This window comes from Exophiala viscosa (genome assembly GCF_022695815.1).
Source record: "Exophiala viscosa unplaced genomic scaffold EDD37scaffold_1, whole genome shotgun sequence".
Classification (NCBI taxonomy): Eukaryota; Fungi; Ascomycota; class Eurotiomycetes; order Chaetothyriales; family Herpotrichiellaceae; genus Exophiala; species Exophiala viscosa.
In genome coordinates this window covers 2,591,130-2,610,903 of record NW_026944353.1, presented here as the reverse complement: position 1 = coordinate 2,610,903, position 19,774 = coordinate 2,591,130, and the positions used below count along the sequence as shown (strand labels likewise).

General features: G+C 52.6%; 7 protein-coding genes across 7 annotated transcripts; 3 read left to right on the top strand and 4 right to left on the bottom strand.

Moving 5' to 3' along the window:
* Nucleotides 1–22: 22 nt before the first annotated feature.
* On the bottom strand, nt 23–1,777 carry EDD37DRAFT_661340 (putative MFS transporter; the record flags this gene model as incomplete). Its single annotated transcript, XM_062819136.1, has 5 exons — nt 23–140; nt 193–277; nt 327–368; nt 422–1,524; nt 1,578–1,777. The coding sequence occupies 5 exons, from the start codon at nt 1,775–1,777 to the stop codon at nt 23–25; spliced, it is 1,548 nt and encodes a 515-aa protein (XP_062675271.1).
* A 577-nt stretch (nt 1,778–2,354) lies between these two features.
* Nucleotides 2,355–3,680, top strand: EDD37DRAFT_616804 (uncharacterized protein). Its single transcript, XM_062815688.1, has one exon. It carries the CDS (start codon nt 2,539–2,541, stop codon nt 3,481–3,483), a length of 945 nt encoding a protein of 314 aa, XP_062675270.1. The 5' UTR covers nt 2,355–2,538; the 3' UTR covers nt 3,484–3,680.
* EDD37DRAFT_585477 (3-oxoacid CoA-transferase subunit A) lies at nt 3,681–5,776 on the bottom strand. Its single transcript, XM_062814451.1, has 4 exons — nt 5,361–5,776; nt 5,018–5,302; nt 4,754–4,958; nt 3,681–4,700 (listed from the first exon to the last, which is right to left on the bottom strand). Exons 1-4 carry the CDS (start codon nt 5,680–5,682, stop codon nt 3,785–3,787), a joined length of 1,728 nt encoding a protein of 575 aa, XP_062675269.1. The 5' UTR covers nt 5,683–5,776; the 3' UTR covers nt 3,681–3,784.
* A 472-nt stretch (nt 5,777–6,248) lies between these two features.
* Nucleotides 6,249–7,425, top strand: EDD37DRAFT_645137 (mitochondrial dicarboxylate transporter; the record flags this gene model as incomplete). Its single annotated transcript, XM_062817606.1, has 6 exons — nt 6,249–6,289; nt 6,342–6,373; nt 6,425–6,449; nt 6,499–6,566; nt 6,613–6,991; nt 7,041–7,425. 6 exons carry the CDS (start codon nt 6,249–6,251, stop codon nt 7,423–7,425), a joined length of 930 nt encoding a protein of 309 aa, XP_062675268.1.
* EDD37DRAFT_49333 (uncharacterized protein) lies at nt 7,234–10,020 on the bottom strand. The gene is made up of 6 exons (XM_062813353.1): nt 9,767–10,020; nt 8,625–9,712; nt 8,429–8,567; nt 8,306–8,382; nt 8,180–8,253; nt 7,234–8,121 (listed from the first exon to the last, which is right to left on the bottom strand). The coding sequence occupies exons 1-6, from the start codon at nt 9,842–9,844 to the stop codon at nt 7,472–7,474; spliced, it is 2,106 nt and encodes a 701-aa protein (XP_062675267.1). The 5' UTR covers nt 9,845–10,020; the 3' UTR covers nt 7,234–7,471.
* Nucleotides 10,021–15,622: 5,602 nt separating this feature from the next.
* EDD37DRAFT_645135 (uncharacterized protein) lies at nt 15,623–16,373 on the bottom strand (the record flags this gene model as incomplete). The annotated part of the gene is made up of 3 exons (XM_062817605.1): nt 15,623–15,964; nt 16,017–16,178; nt 16,245–16,373. 3 exons carry the CDS (start codon nt 16,371–16,373, stop codon nt 15,623–15,625), a joined length of 633 nt encoding a protein of 210 aa, XP_062675266.1.
* A 1,686-nt stretch (nt 16,374–18,059) lies between these two features.
* Nucleotides 18,060–19,029, top strand: EDD37DRAFT_655397 (S-adenosyl-L-methionine-dependent methyltransferase; the record flags this gene model as incomplete). The annotated part of the gene is made up of 3 exons (XM_062818757.1): nt 18,060–18,485; nt 18,581–18,788; nt 18,884–19,029. The coding sequence occupies 3 exons, from the start codon at nt 18,060–18,062 to the stop codon at nt 19,027–19,029; spliced, it is 780 nt and encodes a 259-aa protein (XP_062675265.1).
* Nucleotides 19,030–19,774: the final 745 nt, after the last annotated feature.

Here is a 19,774-nt window from a genome sequence, read left to right as displayed (position 1 = left end):
CCAGGACTGTGGTTCCTCTGCATCACAAAACCATCTTAAATTCAGGATCCCGATCGTCACCATATCCGATATACTGGTCGTGCTTCCCACTAGCTTTGTCGCGGTTGATCTTTGCGCAGTATAAAACGTTGAGAAGGATGCTAGCGACACCATTAGTTTGGACTCAGGGAACGAAGAGGACAGCAAACTCACGCAAACCATGCATAAACTAGCAACCCCAAGATTATGGTATGCGATTTGTGATATTGTGGTGCCTCAGTACTTGGGTAAATGAATGCTGTTGCCATGTAAGTGCGTGAACCTACCTTGAGCGCACAGATACTTACCGGAAACAAAGCCCCCAGCATTCGCAATGGCCAACTGCATGCCTAAAGATTGTCAGCACTCTCTCGGTCGGCGACATTGGAAGGCTTGGACGTACCAGACGTGGTGGCTCGCTTGTAATGACCCGCGGAATTGTTACTGTTCCAGACCAACACCGGCGGGACACTGGCATAGAGCCCCGTGGCCATCAAGAACGTCATGCCATACTTGACATGGTTGTCATGTTCGTCAATATTCGCAATGACCGCGTATCCGATGATGGCCAGTGGCAAGACGCAAAGCATGACCACTCCTCTGAGCTTAAGTCGGTCGGACAGCAAGGCAACTACCACAGTGACCACCGCGGCAACCGCATAAGGGATGACGGACCACAACTGCGCTTCGTTGGCAGTATACCCGAGCCCCTTGATAATAGTTGGTAAGAACAGCCCAAAGGAGTACAGCCCAGAGAGAATGGAGAAATAGGCTGTAGCACTCAGCCAAAGCTGAACATTCAGGATGCCCCGTCGAACTTCTGACCATCGGAACTTCTCCGCTCCTTCGGTTTGCTGTCCGTCAGGCAAGTGTGCTGAAGTGTCGTTGAGCAGCCTTTTCTGCGCAAGTTCCTTTTCCTCAGGCTTCAAGAACGAAGCACTTGCCACGCTATTGGGGAGCAGGAAGTAAGACGCCACTCCCGCAACAAAAGTCAGGAGGCCTTCAATCACGAGGATCCACCGCCATCCCGCGTCAAGGCCTGCATGAGATCCAATGGCCGACAAACCTCGCGCGAGCAGGCCGCCAAAAGCTCCAGCAAGAGAAGCACTTGTGTAGAACAAGCCTATCCGAAGCGCCATCTCGCCTCGAGTGTAGATTGAAGAGAGATAGAGGACCATTCCAGGGAGCAAGCCGCCTTCTGCAAGTCCGAGGAAAGCACGCACGACCAGAAATCCGGCGTAGTTCTCAACAAAGCCCAAGCACATACCAATGAGCCCCCAGATGGCTGTGAGAAAAGCAAGCCAGATTCTCGGACTGGCCTTCTTGAGAACGAGATTTGAGGGCAACTCCGCCGCGATGTAAAAGGCGAAGAAGATGGCTAATCCGTTGGCATATTGGCTGTTGTTGAGGCCGACGTCGCTCTCCAGACCGAGAATTTTGGCATTGCCGACATTGGTGCGGTCCAGAAAAGAGCATAGGAAGAGAATGGCAAGGACTGGTAGGATTCTGGACGTCCGCGCAGTGAGTACGGCGTGCGAACACGAACGACGACGGCATACCTTGTGTCAAGCTTCCACAGAAGTCTTCTCGTCATGGCTTTCGTGTGAGCAGCATCATTATCTATTCCCGTCACTTGACCAATCTTGTCGTTCGCGAGCACTTGACTAGCACCCTCAAATTCATTTTGGATATCCTCTGGCTTTTCGTCGACACGTCCGGAATCGACCGCATCAGCTTCGTCCCTAGGAGCGGCAGCCATAATTGTGGCTGGTCAGGATGAAAGCGATGCGCAACATGGGACTGTCTGGACAGACAGAAAGTTGCTGGCGAGATGAAGAAACCAGACAATAGCTCCCATATGGAACGATGCACGGCAGTCAGGGCGCGTCATACAACAGGTGATCAGCCGCACTATGATCATGTTTCGCCATGGGCCAGCCTCGGTTTATGCCGTAGACTAGATGGCAATCCCGACCTTGTGACGGTGTTACCCCATGGGAATGAACACACCTACCTGGAGGACTTAGCATCTAGTGATAGGCAATCAGCTGCTTCGCCGGAGCTCCGCCAAGGGGATCACCCATCACGCGAGTCTTGGCTGAAGCTGGTGTAACGTCCAGTCAGGGTTTTGGCCGGAAGGGAATATCAGCATGGATAAGCAGCAATCGACAAGCCGTCTTTGAGATGGATTTAGTATCCAGCTTGGGCGGGGAAGAAGAGCGGTCAATCGGCCTGTGATGCCGGCCACATCACCAAGCGAGGAGCCAAAGTGTCAAAGTGATTGGGCGGAGAAAGAAGAATGGCCGAGATATGGATTGATATTCTCGCATTGACACGGTGTCGGTGTTTCTTTTTACCGAGGTTGTCCGTGTCGTGATCGTCTTTGTTCTTGACTTCATCTTTCTCCGTGCCATTGAAACAGCTCAACTACGATAACTTGATTGGCTTTTCACAGCTATCCTGCACATCGACAAACTCACACAGCAAGCTTTTGCCCAGCTCTTGTGGTCAAGCCAATATATGAGCGACCACAATAGTCCCAAGGGAACTCGACCAAGAGCAAGACTCGCCCAGAACCACCGCGTCAACAAATCAAGAAAATCAGCAGACATGTCGAAACTCTCCGAAACCCTCAAGGGACTCGTCAACGCCGCCCACGCCCTGCCAGGCTACCTCAAAGCCCCTCCCCAAATCCGCACAACATACAACCGCATCGCGTCCAGTGCCCAAGAACACGGCGTCGGCATCCCCGCATGGTTGACCATGGCCACCGCCACGACCATGACCATGAACTCCCCTGGCTCCATGGTCGAATTATACCACCTCACGCAATCTCTCCCGTCGCCGCCACCGCCAGGTGAAACGGCCGGACTCATGCGCGAAGTCGGCCTCAAATGTATCTCATTCAACGGCATTCCCCGCACGATCAACTGTCTGGGCGCTTTCCGCGAGGGCATGCCCAAGGACGTCTTCGACAGCATTCCGCCCTTGCCATCCCGGAAACTCGACTCCAACAACGTCTCCGAGTCCATGGCCCGAGGCCGCGCGCTTTGGGACAGCGTCTACAAGCCCTTCGAAGGCAAGCTCCTTGACAAACTCGCCCAGAGTCACCCTAACTTGCCCGTCCATATCCTTTCGGGCCACTACTCCAACTTACTCTCTGACCCACCGACCGACTCGCCCATCCGGGTCGGCCGTATTCTGACCTCCCTTGTGGCCATCGCTTGCTTGCGCACTCAGACCGGCGTCGGCCCTCAGGTGACGAGCCACTTATTTGGCCTGCGGAAAGCATATGCCGACGGAACGGCCGAGAAGGATGTCGAAGGCGGTGAATGGTTGGCCACTGATGAAGGGAATCAATGGATTCTGAATGCAATTGACGAGATCGTGCAGGGCCTCAGTCAAGGACGAGGCACGACTTTTGCCCCAGGAATGGCCGCCGACAACCTCAAGGCGAAGCTATAAAACGCCTATTCGAAATATGGTATGTAGTTGCATAAAAGGTGTGTTTGTCGGGATGTGAAGGATATCCCGTCCGCATGATCTGAGCTCGCAAGGGATATAAATGGCCGTCTAGCAGAGCGTCCAACTTACACCTCAAGTCATCGTGTGAGAAAAGCATGTAGAAAGATATAGGACAGCAAATAAACCGGAACCTAAAAGCTGTAGCACCTCTCTGTACAAGCCACCTGATCCTCTACTCTATGTCCTCATATATCCCAGCAACGCTAGACGCACACCCACATGCACCAGTCTGGTACACCACCTACTCCATACTCTTCAAGTCCTCACTCACCGCAAAATTCGCATCCGTCTTCTCCTTAATCTCATCCACACTAACCCCATCCGCAAGCTCCGTCAACGTCAACGTACCCTTCGTCCGATCGACCTGGAACACACACAAATCCGTGATAATGGTACTCACGACCCTCGCCCCCGTCAAAGGCAACGAGCAAGTCTCCACAATCTTACTCTTCCCATACTTATCCACATGATCAGTCGTGACCACAATTTTGGTCTGATCCGGGTTCGACACCAAATCCATAGCGCCGCCCATTCCCTTGAACACTTTTCCAGGGATCATATAATTCGCCAAATCGCCCGCAGCACTAACCTGCAACGCCCCCAGGATGGAGACGTCAACATGTCCGCCGCGGATCATGCCGAACGATTCCGAAGAATCAAACGTCGACGCACCGGGGACAAGTGTAACAGTCTCTTTTCCGGCGTTGATGATATCCGGATCAACTTCCTCCTCGGTCGGGTATGCACCCATGCCCAAGATGCCGTTTTCAGACTGGATCCACACCTTGACGTCGTCGGGCAAGAAGGACGGCGCGAGCGTGGGCATCCCGACACCCAAGTTGACGTACATGCCTTGCTTGAGCTCTTTTGAGGCACGCTTAGCGATGCGGTCGCGACGGACCATCGCGTCGCTCTTCTCTGATGATGCTGATGACGTTGACGCCTCGCTCTCGTATCCGCTGTCGTTGTCGCTAGGGCGAGTCTTTTTGATTTCGAGTTTTTTGTCGACTGTTGCTGGGACGATACGATCGACGAAGATGCCCGGGAGGTGCACGTCGTTGGGGTCGATGGATCCGAGGGGTACGATGTTCTCGGCCTCGACGATGGTGAGGCGCGCGGCTTTGGCCATTATAGGGCCGAAAGCTTTGGTCGTGTATCTTCGTCCACGTTAGCACGAGACTGGAAAACAGAGCTTGAAGCCTGTACTTACCGAAATTGACAATTACCCGCTTCATCGACCTTGTGAGCGCGAATGATAGCTACGTCGCCTGTCAGGGCTGTCTCCATGACGTATGTGCGGCCATTGAAGATCCTGGTCTCGCGCGGCTTGCCGCCTTCCAGCACGGTGGACTTCTTGGTTGTTGGGTCAGCCTCGCCCATACGTGTCGGGATCTCGCCTGTCTGGATCAGTGTGTCTAGGGATCGAGAGGATTAGCTACGTCAATTATTCTTCCGTGGTTGTGTTTTCACTCACGAACTCCAGTCGGCGTGTAAAAGGCAGGGATGCCTGATCCACCGGCACGGATACGCTCGGCCAACGTTCCCTGGGGACATAGTTCGATGGCGATTTTGCCGGTCAGATACTTCTTTTCGAGGGGCTTGTTGCTTCCAAGGTAAGATAGAATGCAGCGGGTGATCTGCCCGGTTTTGGTCAGAGGCGACAGACCACCGTCGCCTGAAGCTCCAGCGTTGTTCGAAACGGCGGTGAGGTTGTTAAGGGAATCGACTCCACGTTTTCGAATCGCTTCAATGATGGTTTCTGGAAATTCAGTCAGCATTCGACATTGCCAACAGATGACAAGACAAAGAGGACTCACCAGCTGTACCACAAAGTCCGAAACCAGCACTGAGGATGGTTGATCCCGACTTCAAGTCTGCGACAGCCTCGTCGGCATCTTTGAAAAGTTTCGACCTCGTACGGTCAATGACAGGCTGTCCGTCGCTTTCCTGGCTTGAAGCTGCTTCCTGCCACTTGGGACGTGCCGACGAGAAAAATCGTGGAGTTGGTTGTCTCGAGACCCAAGATCTGGCATTTGATTGGCGGGCCAGGGATTTGCGGGGAAGAAAGGTGTTGACGTTGGAGCATGACCTTGCCCGGATGTCGTTGACGCATAGCAGCAGCGTCCTTCTCGTGGCCATTGTGAAGTTACGACGTATTTTCTCCTCAGATTGTAGGTAGAAAGCACGGGATAGCTTTTGAGCTCTAGACTCGAATATAAGCGAAGGTAGTCTGGAAGAACTATGAGGCAAAAAAAGAGAATCGGATCAAGGTCCGGATGGCTGGACCCTCTGTTGATGTGTCGCACGTGATCGGCAATGTACCACCATCTCGGTCATATTTCTGATGCCGTCAATCATGGCTGGGGCTGGTTACGGATAAGGCCTTTGTGGGGGGTCCTTTGGGGCCGACCCAAATATTGCCGACGCTCGATGCTTGCTGATGGCCAATGTACACAAACAGCATGGTGTGGGACGGTAATTCAATAAAGCTGTGTATAACATAGATATACGTTGGAGACGCGGTGTGCTAGATATTTACCGCACCGGCTGTTCTGGGCGCGACTGCTGTCTTCATAATGTTTGCTCACCTCAATTGTTGTCAGGAATCAGCCATATAGCAGAATTCTTCTGAACTATAAATTGTTCGCGTTCACGCGTTGCCGACCAGCAACCCCTTGGTGATTTTCCTCTCTGTTGACTGAAAGATGGCCAATTCCAAACCCCAAAAGCAACCTTTCTGGTTGGGGTGAGCATGCCAGACATCATCGCTGCATGAGAAAACTGCTGACCATCGATAGGGGTGCCGCTGCCTCAATGGCTGCGTGTTTCAGTAAGGCACGCTCTCCTCTTCAAAGAGAATGAACGCTAACCCAACTTCAAGCTCACCCACTAGACCAGACCAAATAGTAAGTCTGCATCGTTGTGACAGGACCCTGAGAATAACAACCGGCACAGCCGCATGCAAGTTATCGCATCCAGACAAAACATGTTGAGGACGATGTTCCAATTTGCAAGTCGTGATGGTGAGCAATACCGATCCCGTTACTGTGCTGAGCTCAACCTTGATAGGTATCACATCCCTTTGGTGGGGTATATCCGCTTCGATGCTTCGACAGTCAACGTATTCGACTGCACGGTTCGGGCTGTACAATCATTTCGCAAGCGAGGCCCGGCAAAGAACAGGTCAACAACAATTGTCGAGCCGAGTAGAGGTCGCTTGCGCGGGAGCAGCGGGAGGCCTCGCTGGTCTGGTGGGAAATCCGACTGAAGTCGCTCTCGTTCGAATGTGCGCAGATGGCGCCCGACCACCAGCACAGAGATTCGGGTATGCACACGCATTCGACGCTCTGCTCAGGATCGGCAAAGAAGAAGGCATTCGAACCTTCACCCGTGGTCTGGGACCAAACGTCGTCCGCAGCATCATAATGAACGTTTCGCAGATTGCCACGTAAGTTGTAGAGATCCCCTTGCAAACCCGAATGCTCACATGTCTTCAGGTACTCCGCAGCCAAACGCGAGCTGTTGTCCAATCCTTCCCTCGGTCTCAAAGATGGCATGCCGACACACTTCCTTGCTTCCCTTCTGGCTGGAACAGTGGCAACAACGGCCTGCGCCCCAGCAGATGTCTTGAAGAGCAGGGTACAAAATGCTGTCGTTGTGGACGGGGTCAGACCGAGCGTAAGAAGGATAATCGTCGACTCGTTCCGAAATGAAGGGCCACGATTCCTGATGAAAGGCTGGACTCCAGCTTGGCTGCGACTAGCGCCTAACACCGTCCTCACCTTTATCTTCATCGAACAACTCCAGAAACTCGTCAACCTATCGAGAGATGCAAGCCCCGCAAAGCCCCTAGTCGCAGCTGCGCCTGTCCAAAAAGCCTAGCTCGATTGATTGTGTCAAGAGGTGGTTCATATTATACTTCGCGAGCTCAAGTCACGTTCGGCCAATCCAGCCAATCCATGAACATTGTCTCATCAAGTTGAAACAATTCTTGTGATGCGCTAGCATTGTTGATGGCCTCCAAAATCTGGTCATCAGTCATGTCGAAGACATATGGCTCAGCCGAAACGTTCGAGACACCCATCGACGTGTTGTTGGTGGAACCATACCCCATGTTTGGCTGTTGCGAGAACGCTTGCTCAGCGGCATTGGTTTGATTTTCCTCGGCTGGATTGAGCAGGGAGCTTTGCAACATCCGGCGGATGTGTCTGGCGAAAAGAACCGACAAGCCCTTGCGGTGCCGTGGTGAGCTTCCTATCCGTTCCAAGACCTGGGTCGTCTCTTCAATGAGCGATCTCGCATTCGGAGCTAGGTTTGCTCGGTTCCCGAAACTGGTGGTGCCAAGGGCTAGAGCGAAGCACGCTGCAAAAGATACCATGATGACCGTGTTGTTCGGCACAGATTTTAGTCGACCTTCGCCGTGGACTGCCGCGCGCATGACGTTCATGGCTGAAGCAAGGCCGGCGGCGCGGAAGAATTGTTTGACATCATTCGATGCGGTCGGGTGGTTGACGACGTTGCAATAAGTCGATAGTTTTGTGTGGGAAACCAAAATCTCAACGTAGGGTGGTAGTTGACCTTCCAAGTATCAGTATGCTAGACTTGCTTGTTCACAATGTTTCTGTCTGTTGCTCACCATCTCCTTGCGTGATTTGTCGGGACCACACAGCGTACCATTGCTCGAAGAAGCGATCAATCTTGTCCTTGAGACTGTGATGCATTAGTCTGTGGGGATTGCACCCGGCACACAGAATAGACTTACAATCTGACCGCGGTTGAGCCGCCGTTTGCGCCTTGACTCCCATCACAAAACTCACGAACACTTGTGATGAGGCCAACCTGGACATGGTCAATAACTTGAAGCAGCATTGTCGGACATGCATACCAAATCTCGTCTGAGCACAGCGGCAGAAGTGACGCTACCATCCCATCGATCCGCAATATCCGAAATATGCCAAGTGTCACAGCTCTCGACCAATGGCCCGATAGGCACTGCGTACGGTCGACCTCGAGCTAGGCAAATACTGGAAAAGATGATCAGTCCGACAGTAACGATTGCAAGGTGTATTGAACAGACGTACCCGCGATCCAGGACAAACAAAGCCAGCCACACTCGCTCGCGAGTCCTCAGCAGACGTCTGCCCCATGCCGACGTGGGGTCAATGTTGGGAAAGCCATCCATCTGCAGCGCTCTCGTAGAGTCAATACACTCAGCTTTGGCAACCCGGTCTAAGAAGCCCGCAGGTCGGATAGTCGGAGACGGCACAACAATCTTGTTCAGTGAAAGATCCAGGGCTAGCGTAAGTGCTGCCGACAAGTATGCACAAGTTTCATCGTCGGCCCAATGCTTAGCTGGCGTCATCCAGGGGATGTTGACCATGAAGCCCAAGACAATCTCCACGGATCTGTACCTGTTGTAGATGACTGTGCGTACCAGGTGATTCCGATGACCTGCCAAACGCTTAGAGAGAGCTTCCGCTTTCGGCAGAAACAATGCAGATGCAGCCAAGATGGAAGTGAACAAGAATGCCGACCTTGATCGCACAAAGGCAGCAGTGTGGAGGATAGGATCCAGGCCCCAGCGAGTGTGCGACAATCGATCGTGGTAATAAGTGAAGAGAGAATCTGCTTCCTCGGCAGTCACCAAGCCTAGCTCAATGGGATCCAGGTCTGGCGAATTGTCCAAGTTAGACATGAGCAGTCCAAAGAACTGCTGGATGTCGGCATCTGCGAGGTGATGGTCGTTGGTTGATTGATGCGAGGCAAAAACAGCCGGGGACGTTGACATATGGGTGGATGGAGATTGGCCAGGCAAGACCGAGGCCATGGCAAGCAGTTGCAGTGGATTATCGGCATTGTTGAGAGCGAGTTCGTCTGGTTTCTCACCGACCGCTGCTGTTGCTGCTGCTGGTGGCGGGACATCATGATCAATAGGGGAGCTGCCATTTCCGTTGTACTCCTGCGAGTCGGTATGGGGTTGAGCAAAAGCTTGCGGCACGGCCGTACTTGGTGTCTGTGAACTAGATGCCCGTCGCAGCCGCTCAGGCTGGGGTGTAGATATCAATTGTCGAAGATCTGTTTCCGCCTCAAGACTTAAGCCCGTTGAGCTATCTTTGGTGCGCTTGAGTGCCTGCTCGACCTGATAGATTGCCTTTTCCAGACCTGTCCGCTTACTCGCAATTGTTAGCCAAGGACGAAACTACCGAAGACCCTCTGTACTCACTTTTTGACACCTTTGTATCGACCGACGTGGTATTCGGGGGTCACACATTGTAGCCCGGCCTGCTGACATTTTCGACATACCGCAGCATTAGGGTCACGCGTGCATTTCACTTTGCTTCGGCGACATTCAAGGCATGCGGCCTGCTTGGCCTGAGCTGCGTTTGATGCAGCATCCGAGTCACTTTGGCGGCTGGAATTCATGCCTCGATGCAGGCATCATGCAGAGCTCTTGCACGGAGGCAGGCTCAGGAACGTGCGGGCTTTCGGCAGTTGTGCACAGTTGAGCTGACTCGAAGTTGGATCGCGGTCTGAACGTGGATATGAAATCTTTCGCTCAACGTATGTTGCGGGGTGCACGGCATCGCAGGAGGCAATGTGCCTCGATGAACGTTACGTCGATGTTGATGCGGAGATCTCGCCTAAAGTGATTTTCAAGTCCAGTCCTGTTGTTGACGATGGTTGGGAAGCGAGGTTGGAGCTCCACGAATCGGCAGAACTACGGCGCACGTGACCAGGCCAGCCAAATCTCGGGCAGTACCGGCGGCTTTCGACTTCTTGCTAACGCAGATGAGGTCCTCAACTACATCTCGAGGTGTCTACGAAACATCTCCTCATAGTGTCAAGGCTTCCATGCTGGCTCTGCGAAGCAATCGTGTGCGTGAGGAGAGCGTCAAAGTCATACCCCCACAATGAGCCGGGCGGTGCTCCGTCTGGCGGGAGCACGTTGGACCTCGTCTTCCAGATTGCGACACCCCTTATTGGCAGAATCCGGCTACCATGCCACTTCCACAACGATCGATTGCGAGGGCTACGGGCGTTGACAAGTTGACGCTTATGGAACGATTACCTAGGCCCTGACAGTAGGGCCAGTAACGGTCACCTGGGGTTGTCAGAATCATACCTAGCCCGGATGTAATAAGACCTAGCTTTCAGATTGACTTGTTGCAGTGCTTTTCTCAGTCTCTCGTAACAGTACCAGAGGCGGGCACTGGGCTTCTCCTGGACGTCTCCTGAAACGAAGTGAGTTCGAATTTGGCAGGCAACCCTCTTCGAGTACACACGACGCCACGAACCACTGCAACAACGAGTCGCAAACGAAATATAGCAGGAGACTCCATTGGGACCTGATGCAACTATGGCACTGACTTCCCCGTGGCATTGGTGACCAAGTCGTCTGGCGTCAGTTTGAGTAGAGACATCAAGGAACGAGCCTTGCATCTGGCGTGCTATGCTTATCAAATTCTGCATACCGACTGCTTACCCCTTTGAGACATCTCCCATATATGGTCTGATGGTGGATCAGGCACGTATCCCTCTGCAGGGTCCACTCGCTTATCAACAATATAGCATCAATCTGACCCTGCAGTTTGAAACACGATCACAGGTTGATGTCGGCCTTTTGTGGTGGTTCCCATGGCGGAGCAGAGGAGATCAGTGCTGATGCTAGGCAGTCTGCCATGCAGATTCATTTCTGCAATAGTCTGTAGGCAGGATCTTTGGCAAGTGGCGCTCCGAGAGAAAAGTCCGACACTGTTGCAGTCAAGGTCGATCATTCTGCCCTGCATATTGACCCTGTACCTGCCGTATCAGGAAAGGAAGGCCTTGAGAATGTGGTGAGAAGAGCCTCAACAAGGCCGTACAGATGTGTCGCCCCCGTGCTTGCTCAACTCTGCCGCTACCGCTCCTGAAGGATTCAGATTCAGATTGATGCACAACAAGACCAACGTCGCCCTGCCTGAATGTTCAGCTTCGGCGCGACTGGAGAGACCACGCTTGGCAAGCAAAGGTTGAGATGTTGCGCCGAGCGACGTTGTACTCTATGGTGCGATCAGGTACTAGCCGCTTGGGGATCGTGCCACCGTATACGGCCTAACAGGTAAAAGGCCATGCATGTCGGTGCATGCCTTCTCATCTTCAAACATGAGGTGAAGGTTATCCTTCGCACTTCGCATGGCTTCTTGTCAGCGAGAACCCTCGCCAAATCGCCAAATGCGATGCTGTGGCAGACCGTGGTCAATTGGAGCGGACCTGGGAATGGAGTGTGAGGACCACCGGACCGACACTGTCCCTTTGAGAAATTGGCACTTGCGGCGACGTGACAATGGATATAGACTGACAGGTGCAAAGGTTTGAAGACTCATGTCTTGGGCACGACAGGCGTCCACCGCTATGCATGCCACGTTGAGTGACTACACTTTTGGCCAGATATACCATTGCCCAACGAGAAAATCGGCCACGGCGTTCTACGCGGTTTTGAGGCACGATCAGGGGCACTGGCAGTGTCTGAACTGTGCACGACAGGAGGGAGCTCCACGTTGCCTGATAAAACGGTCGGGCCTGTTCAAGGCGGCAGGTCAAGTTGTGGCAAGGAATCCAAACAGGACGCCTGAAATTATCAATCAATGGTCTCTGCACCGGTGAAAGCTTAGTATCAAGTAAGCATGCATTCTCGCATAAAGACAGATCCCTACCCTTCTCCGCATTCGGCAGTAGCGCGTGCTCAAATGCAAGATGGAAAAGTCCTGCGTAAAGAATGGAGCATCGTCCTGACTAAGCACATATCAGAATATGGGTGATTCTTGGAAGGCATGAACCATTTCGGTTTGGACCAGTGACACTGACACTGCCATTATATGCATTCAGGCAAAGCCTGCGCATCGCAGCTGGCGCATTCAGCGTAGCCAAATGTGACCTCGCATCCAAGACACTTCAACAAGCCCTTCAAATTGATATTCACCGTCGGGAAAGGTTGAGAGGAGTCGCTTTTGCGACAGTCTCACCACCGTCTTGTATAATCGCTTGCAAATCTGGCGGTGCGTCCATGTGAAAGACCACCTGAGATGTCCGGACGGACCGCAAGGCACACCAGGCGCTCAAACCTCGCCCAACGCTTCAGCCAAAGCCCATGCCACTGAATTTCACCGGGCCCAGTCGCCAAACATTGGCTACCACATGCTGCTGCCGGGCATAGTACGCAACAGGGTTAATAGTAGAACATGAAATCGTCCGGCCTGCATTAAACTTATTATTGATCGTTCAGAATATGCTCGCCATACGGAGAGTTTCAGGTGTGGAGGACCTACGGTGGTGTTGCAGACATGCATCCTGCCTCTGATAGACAGCATGGGCGCACCACGTCATGAACGCACCTGGTCTTTTGCGGCTTGCGTGCTGCGGCAATGGTCACGAAGGCTCCAGAGTCGTCGTACTCGGTGTCAAGGTTTTGAAGTCGTCAAGTATCACACCACTGGGACTCTCGTGCTGAACCTTACCATGATTCATGCCGACATTCATTGCTTTCACTGCAGCCTTCTTGATCTGCTCGATACCCGCGGCCAAGCATGCCGTCACTGGGGTTTGATGCAATCGAAAGAACTTCCCTACATCGGCATTTGGGCCAGCGCGGAAATCGCTGCAGGACAAGATAGCTAGGGATGTTTGTTCATGTATGATCGTGGATAATACCGTGTCATACCTGAAGTCACAGTATCGTGATATAGTTTATGCGGATATAATCGGACGTTGCAGTCATAGGATTCGATGGATGGGGGTGCAGCAACATAGAATCTGCCAACAACGTATGAAGTAGTGAATCAGTGATGCCCAGCTGTGTCGCCACTTGCTGTAACATGGTATAGTCGTTAGGGCAGGTTGCGGTTGCAGTTCCAGGCTCCAAGACGCTGTTCGCAACGGGGACCGTCAGAGGGCAGCAGGAGGTCAGGCGTCGGTGACCCCATTTCGCAACTAACCAATCGCGATCATAGTCTGAAGAAGCGAATTGCTTTGACAGGAAGGATGACCCAGCTCCTGCCGCATAGCTATTCAGTTCGTGGTGCTGTTTCGGAGCTGTACCACGGAAGACATTTTCCTCAATGTTGGCAACGAAGCGAAGGTAAGGTCATCAGCAGTCTTTCGCGTGATGCTGGTGGTCGTCTCGGATGAATGCGTGCTTGCAGGAAGGCCACATGAACTGCAATTACACTTATCGTATTGATAACGCCGCCTGCCAGCGTCTATGGTGGTGCATTGGGCCAATGACGGTGATTCCTTCAACTTCATGTTGGTCATCCCCCGGAGAGATTCCACGAAAGGCATGTTTCAATTACCGTTTCGAAGACTTCTAGATCAAGGCGACACCAACGACCGGCATGATCCGCTAGCAGATCTGTTATATTGTGTCGTATTATCTCATCATCCCAAGTTCGATCGACAGGAATCGGCAGTGAGCAAAGTGTGGGCAAGAAGTGGCCCAGTGGCTGCAGACAGGTTAGCCACCTGCACAGGGATATCCAGAACTCGTGAGTGCGTATGTAAGCGTCCCAGACAGTTGATGGGTGCAATAAGTCTGGAACAGGTTCGTCTATGCTATCGTTATCGATGGTCCCTCCGAAGATGTGCGAGCTATTGAAGAGGACAAACGGTTTTATGCAGGTGAAGCTGTAGTGCAGATTCCCACTGCGGATTGGCTTCGGTTAGCAAGAGCGCACCATACAGGGTTGATGCAGGTCACAGGGATATGAAACCCGGGGCTTTGCAAGAAGGGTTAAAGTTCCCAAAGCCTAGACTTGAGCCTCTCCGGGCATAGCGACAGCGGCACAGACAACGGAGACCTGCAATGGGGGTGGAGTACAGTTCCCTGAAGGAGATGCATATTCCACGTCGAACCTTAACCTTTCTTTGTCTCTCGGACAAGACAAAGAAAGCCTGAGAGCTGCGCAACGTGGGAGATTTACGAGGCTCGCAGGGGTAACTAGTCAGTGATTCGCTATCCCCCACCTCCAAGGTGGCAATCGCGCTCTCTTGCTAGATAATCGTCTCCTTCGGACAACAAAGCGACCGTGACATTGATGATACCACAATTGTCTGGGCGAGAGATTTGATTAAGATTTACACAAGGTGGATGAATCAGCCTCCTGTGCACAAGAGTTGTGGCCACTGAATTGAAGATCCGTGCTGTTAGGCCGTCGGAGCGCACGAGATATCGCTGGGCTGGCCTGAATAGCATCCGTATCAGGCGTTACCCTGTATACCAGACGTCTGCGTTGCTGTTGGCAGATCTGACTGGACCCAATTCCCCTTCCAGTATTGGGCTATGCGAATAGCGTATTGGCGAGATATTGACGGGACGTCTGTGCAGCACACCTTCGGGCTCCCTGACAGGTTGATGTAGCTGAACCTCACCTCGAACACTGCCTAGCCGATCTGCGGCTATGAAGAGCCGACCGACACAGAGAGTTTGCCGTGAGTATGACGGTGGCAGGAGCGAGCAAGAACAGCACTGGAAGGTTCAGTCGACATTGAGAACAGCCATCTGCTGTCTCAAGCCGTATATGGAGGACTGCACGTTGGTAAAGGGTCAAGCCTGCTGGGATCCTTTCGAGACAATATTCAACATGCCTTGGCTGCCTTAGGTAAGACCCCAAAGCCCCTCACTCAAGTCTGAGGCGATCAAGGAGCAGAACCCTGCTTCTGATCGTCCAGACCCTTCCCCTGGAAGCGGGCTTGGGCGATATTGCACACTCCATTACTGTGGTGTTCCAGGTCGGTCCAGAACTCAAAGGCACGATCCCGAGATGATCGGCAAAGAAGTGCTTGCAGATTCCGGCCTGATGGCCATATTGATTATACTGTACTCCAACCACTTGATGCGGCTGCCATGACTTTCGTAGCTAGTGCGCTGCGGAAGGCTGTGAAACGTCCACTGCCAGGTTCAAGACACATGCGATCCTTGTAAAGCAAATCCTGCCCAAAAGCTGCGAGAACCATAACTCGCCTACAACGCCCTCATCCCCAAGCTTCCCGATGCAAGCAGCAAAAATAGTGTCAGGGTGAACCGCCCAAGGAACATTTCTAGTACTCAATTCGTTCTTGCTGTGGGGTAGGCGTTCGGTAATCGCAGGCTGGACTGAGGGCTCATTGCGTCCGTGTTGAAGAAGGGGACCAGGTCGAATTCTTGTGGAGATTGGCACACAGAACCGCACAATGTAGGAATGCTGGTTTGGAGATTCGATATCTCGCCGCTGAGTTGTTCGATCTGCGCCTGTAGTCGAGTTACTTCCTCGGTTTGTTGTGAGTATGAATGTGACAATTTCTGGTGCTTCTGTTGCCACTGTAGAATCTGCTCTTCGAGCTCCTTTTGGTGTCGCTCCTTGCGCTCTCGGTAAGCACGCTGTGACGAACGATTCTGTTCCCGCCTCCTCTGTCGGTGGGGTTAGTATGGATGGCCGCGCGGGATTAGCAGACCAACATACCTCGATCTTGTCGGGGATTGAGTTCTTCACCTGGGTAATGACGCTGCCAGACGACACCCGACGCTCGGGTGTCGTTCTGTAGGAGCTGTCGGAGCCTGATGATGACATATTGTCATAGGAGTGGTCTAGCGTGGCGTAGAAGTTGGCGGCGCGTTGTAGGAGCTTGAGTGAGTTATCAGTACGACAGAGATTTGAAGAAGAAGACGAAGCAGTCGAGGATGAGCTTACATCATTGTAATGGCTGACCATAGTCTTTGGCGACTGGATGCCGTTGAAGTCCCATGGGAAGGCAGGGTCAATTGGGGAGAAGGTGCCTTGTTGCTGGTCCCAGCCATTGACGGGATGGAAGTCGGTCATAGTGATGGCGAAGGTATACTGGGAAGGTCTTTGGTGCTTGAGAGTATTGTTGTAGAGATGTAAATTTGGTGGTTCACATTGAAGAATGTATGGATTGCAAAGGTGATCGGCGGTGGACAAATGGCATATCTTATACGATATGGGAACTGCACGAGGCTAGATCGAGGCGAGAGATAGACGGTATGCCAGATTTCTGGCAATTGTATAGAACCTGCGAATGGGACATCTTGGTCGAGGTCAACCGAACGCGTGCCTTTGGCCGTCGAAATCCTGCTTCGTAACCGGCCGTGCTTGACTGCAGTGGGGAGGACATCCTTCCTGACTATTCCAGAAGTAGCAGGCGCACTAAGCATCCAAATCCCCTGTCAACACGAAGACATCCCAGGCTAGCGTGGTTGCTCACTGTGCAGGCTGGACGGGCGGAATACGGTTCATCAGTCAGCCGAAACCTCATGCGTCCTCATCACAGTCCGAAGCCAGTCCTAGAGATATAGAAAGTGGCTTGATCACTGCTGCAGCTAGAGTAGCTTGGCAGCAATGCCGAAGCCTCTTGGAACCCTTATCCCTTACATACCGTACATCCTATCGGTACGGAGCACCAATCGACATAAGAGTAAGAGAGGGCCGCTTTTGGTAAAGGTTCGGACGGACATGTGAGAAAGACTGTGAGTGTCGCTTGCGGCTCAATGATACATGAAGGCCCCGGGAAATGGAATAGGCATTGAACACTTACCAGGCCACTTTAAGGACAGGGAATGCGCGGTCCCCTTGGTGCTACAGTACCAGCGCACTACGTCAACTTCCTGCGGCTTAACGTTTCCATGACCGGCTGCAAGAGTCAAAAATGTATACATTGCTAGTATACTGCTGTGGACTTCATACGTCATGATGTCGTGGTGCAAACTATGCATCAACCTTTTTCTGATTTTCACAGAAGAGTACCAGGTAGGTTCAGGAGGCTACTTTGGAATCGGCATAACCTCGTGGTGACGAAAGGTACTGTGGTTGCGAAATTAAGCCTAGTGAGCCAGCACCGAGGTTTAGGCATGTCGAAAGCCCCCTAGCCTAGGGAGCCTGCACTACAGTTCTTGAAGCGGTGGTACCCTTCGCCCAGAGTCAATGCCCGGTTAAATAGACGAAACTCATTTCCTTTCATTTAGGCGGCAATATGTTCATTTTATAGGTGCCTCCTTCGGAAATCGTATAGGTGTGGTGACAAGTCCAAAATACTACGGCAATTACCGTACTACGAATTACTATCCCACATGGTCTGCAACTCCGTACAGTACTTACCTTACTACGTTCTGATGGTCCTGAAGCTGGCTAGATCCCAGTATCATTACCCCGAAAAACTACACCTCTAAACACCACTGTTTGGTCTGCGATGGTATAGAACCACAATGCCGCATATTCGCCGATGAACGGTGCTGCTGTTGCACTGGACAACCTGAACCCTTCTCGACACCGCATTTTTGACATAGAAACGCTTTGGTCTTGTCTCAGCGTCTCAAACTAGGTAGGGCTGCGAGCCAAGGCGCGCGATTAGCGTATCCTTACGGATCATCCGTGCAAGATTCCGCATTTTCGAGACATGGTCGCTCCAGATCGTCCTCCAGAGCATCTTCCCGGACGATTCGATTGACTACCTGACGGCCGAGGTCAAGTTGAACTACACAAGTGCTGATAATGACGTCGCTCAAGAGTACGTCGGTCCTCCACGATGTGCGGACTGCCGAAAACAGCGCTGCCTATTTGCTGCCCAAGCTGCAATCTATGAAAGAATCCAACCCTCGGTTGACGCTTTTAGACGTCGGTGCTGGCTCAGGCACAATCTCTGTGAGTTTCGCCAAGCTCGTCCCAGATGGCCACGTTACCGGCGTCGACGTCAACCCCAACATCTTGCCACGGGCACGAGCTGCCGCTGAAGGGGCTGGCGTCAAGAACATCGACTTCCATCAGGGCAGTGTCTACAAGCTGCCCTTCGACGACGAGACATTTGACATCACCTTTTGTCATCAGGTGCTCATCCACATTGGCACCCCCTGGGATGCGCTGCGTGAAATGCTCCGGGTAACAAAGCGAGGCGGCATCGTCGCGGCTCGTGAGGGCGACGTAAGTATTCTTCCTCGCGAAAGACTGTGCCATTGGAACACGAGTCTTGCGGTTTGTCCCAGGTTTTACCGACACAACTTTCTGACGATATGTAGTACGAGACGGAGTGCGTCTGGCCCGAACTTCCCGAGCTGTCCAAGTTCCATAAATTCATGGCAGGCCTTATGAGTGCCGGCGGTGGTGACCCAAAGGCAGGCCGACAGTTGCTGTCTTGGGCCCTCAAGGCCGGTGCCGAGCGAAGCCAAATCACGCTCAGCTATAGTACATCGTCATACAGCACACCGAGCGAGAAGAAAGTCTGTTGTAAGTTGCATCACTCTTCTGCACCTCGTGCATTCGAACGTGGCTCTGATCATTGTGTCCGTGCATAGCCCAGGGTTTGTGTGTCCCTCTCAGAGGGGGTTCTTTGAGCGAGAAGGCCCTAAAGTTCGGCCTAGGTACTGAGGATGATTTTGAAGCAATGGCCAAGGCTTGGGAAGAGTGGGCGGAGAGGGATGATGCAAGCTTGGCCATGCTTCAAGGAGAAATCCTCGTCCAAAAGTAAATAGGAGACCCCAAGTGACACGCTGCCGCTGGATCATAGACACCGGAAATGCAAAGACCATACATGATAGATGGAGCCATGAAGCAAGAGGTAGAAACGGACTCCAAGATTTGGTGTCACTGTACTGTGAACAAGTCGAATGATATTGCTCTTACCGAGATCGTATGGTATGAGTATCGTGGCACGGAAAAACAGCCAACTGGTGGGGCGTTGTTTGGCTCTTCAGTAGGTAAACTAGTGCAGATCGAAAACCTTGGATAAAGGAGACCCTCCAGCTGCAAAAGTACCAGCAGCCTAGGAGACAAACAACTGTCGGAGGCTGCCGTACCTGGGTACGATTGCAAGCCTTCCCGAGCTATTTGGGGCGAGACATCCGGAGATACTCCCTCTCAGAGACTGATGAGGATTGCCTTCCGAACAAGGCAACAGGCTGGGGGTGCCGTGGAACGTGAGCACCTATGCCGAAGTCTTCCAGAAACAACCACGAGGGATATCATCTGCACGCACACGCCTGACCGTTGACTCCGCTGTCACACACGGGCACGATGTCGTGCATGATCCTGCGGCCCTGGACCGCAATGCTGGCTCACATGACAAACCCCTGGTGGGCTTGTCATTTCCTGCTCGTTGAGGAGCATTATGGGCTCCACCCCAGTAACGTTGCATAGTCACAGGTGGCCTTTGGATTCCCAAGGCAAATACGTAAAGCACATTCAACCTCCACATGCGACAGCCGGCCGGGAAG

What these genes read in the sequence shown, in the direction of transcription:
- EDD37DRAFT_616804 (XM_062815688.1), top strand. Translation starts at nt 2,539, where the DNA reads ATGAGCGACCACAATAGTCCCAAGGGAACTCGACCAAGAGCAAGACTC.
- EDD37DRAFT_585477 (XM_062814451.1), bottom strand. Translation starts at nt 5,682, where the DNA reads ATGGCCACGAGAAGGACGCTGCTGCTATGCGTCAACGACATCCGGGCA. An exon ending in CGGACTTTGTGGTACAGCTG is followed by an intron (nt 5,303 to 5,360) that starts GTGAGTCCTCTT and finishes CTGAATTTCCAG; the next exon opens with AAACCATCATTGAAGCGATT. An exon ending in GCGGGTAATTGTCAATTTCG is followed by an intron (nt 4,701 to 4,753) that starts GTAAGTACAGGC and finishes ACGTGGACGAAG; the next exon opens with ATACACGACCAAAGCTTTCG.
- EDD37DRAFT_49333 (XM_062813353.1), bottom strand. Translation starts at nt 9,844, where the DNA reads ATGTCGAAAATGTCAGCAGGCCGGGCTACAATGTGTGACCCCCGAATA. An exon ending in CGATACAAAGGTGTCAAAAA is followed by an intron (nt 9,713 to 9,766) that starts GTGAGTACAGAG and finishes ATTGCGAGTAAG; the next exon opens with CGGACAGGTCTGGAAAAGGC. An exon ending in TTGTTTGTCCTGGATCGCGG is followed by an intron (nt 8,568 to 8,624) that starts GTACGTCTGTTC and finishes CATCTTTTCCAG; the next exon opens with TATTTGCCTAGCTCGAGGTC.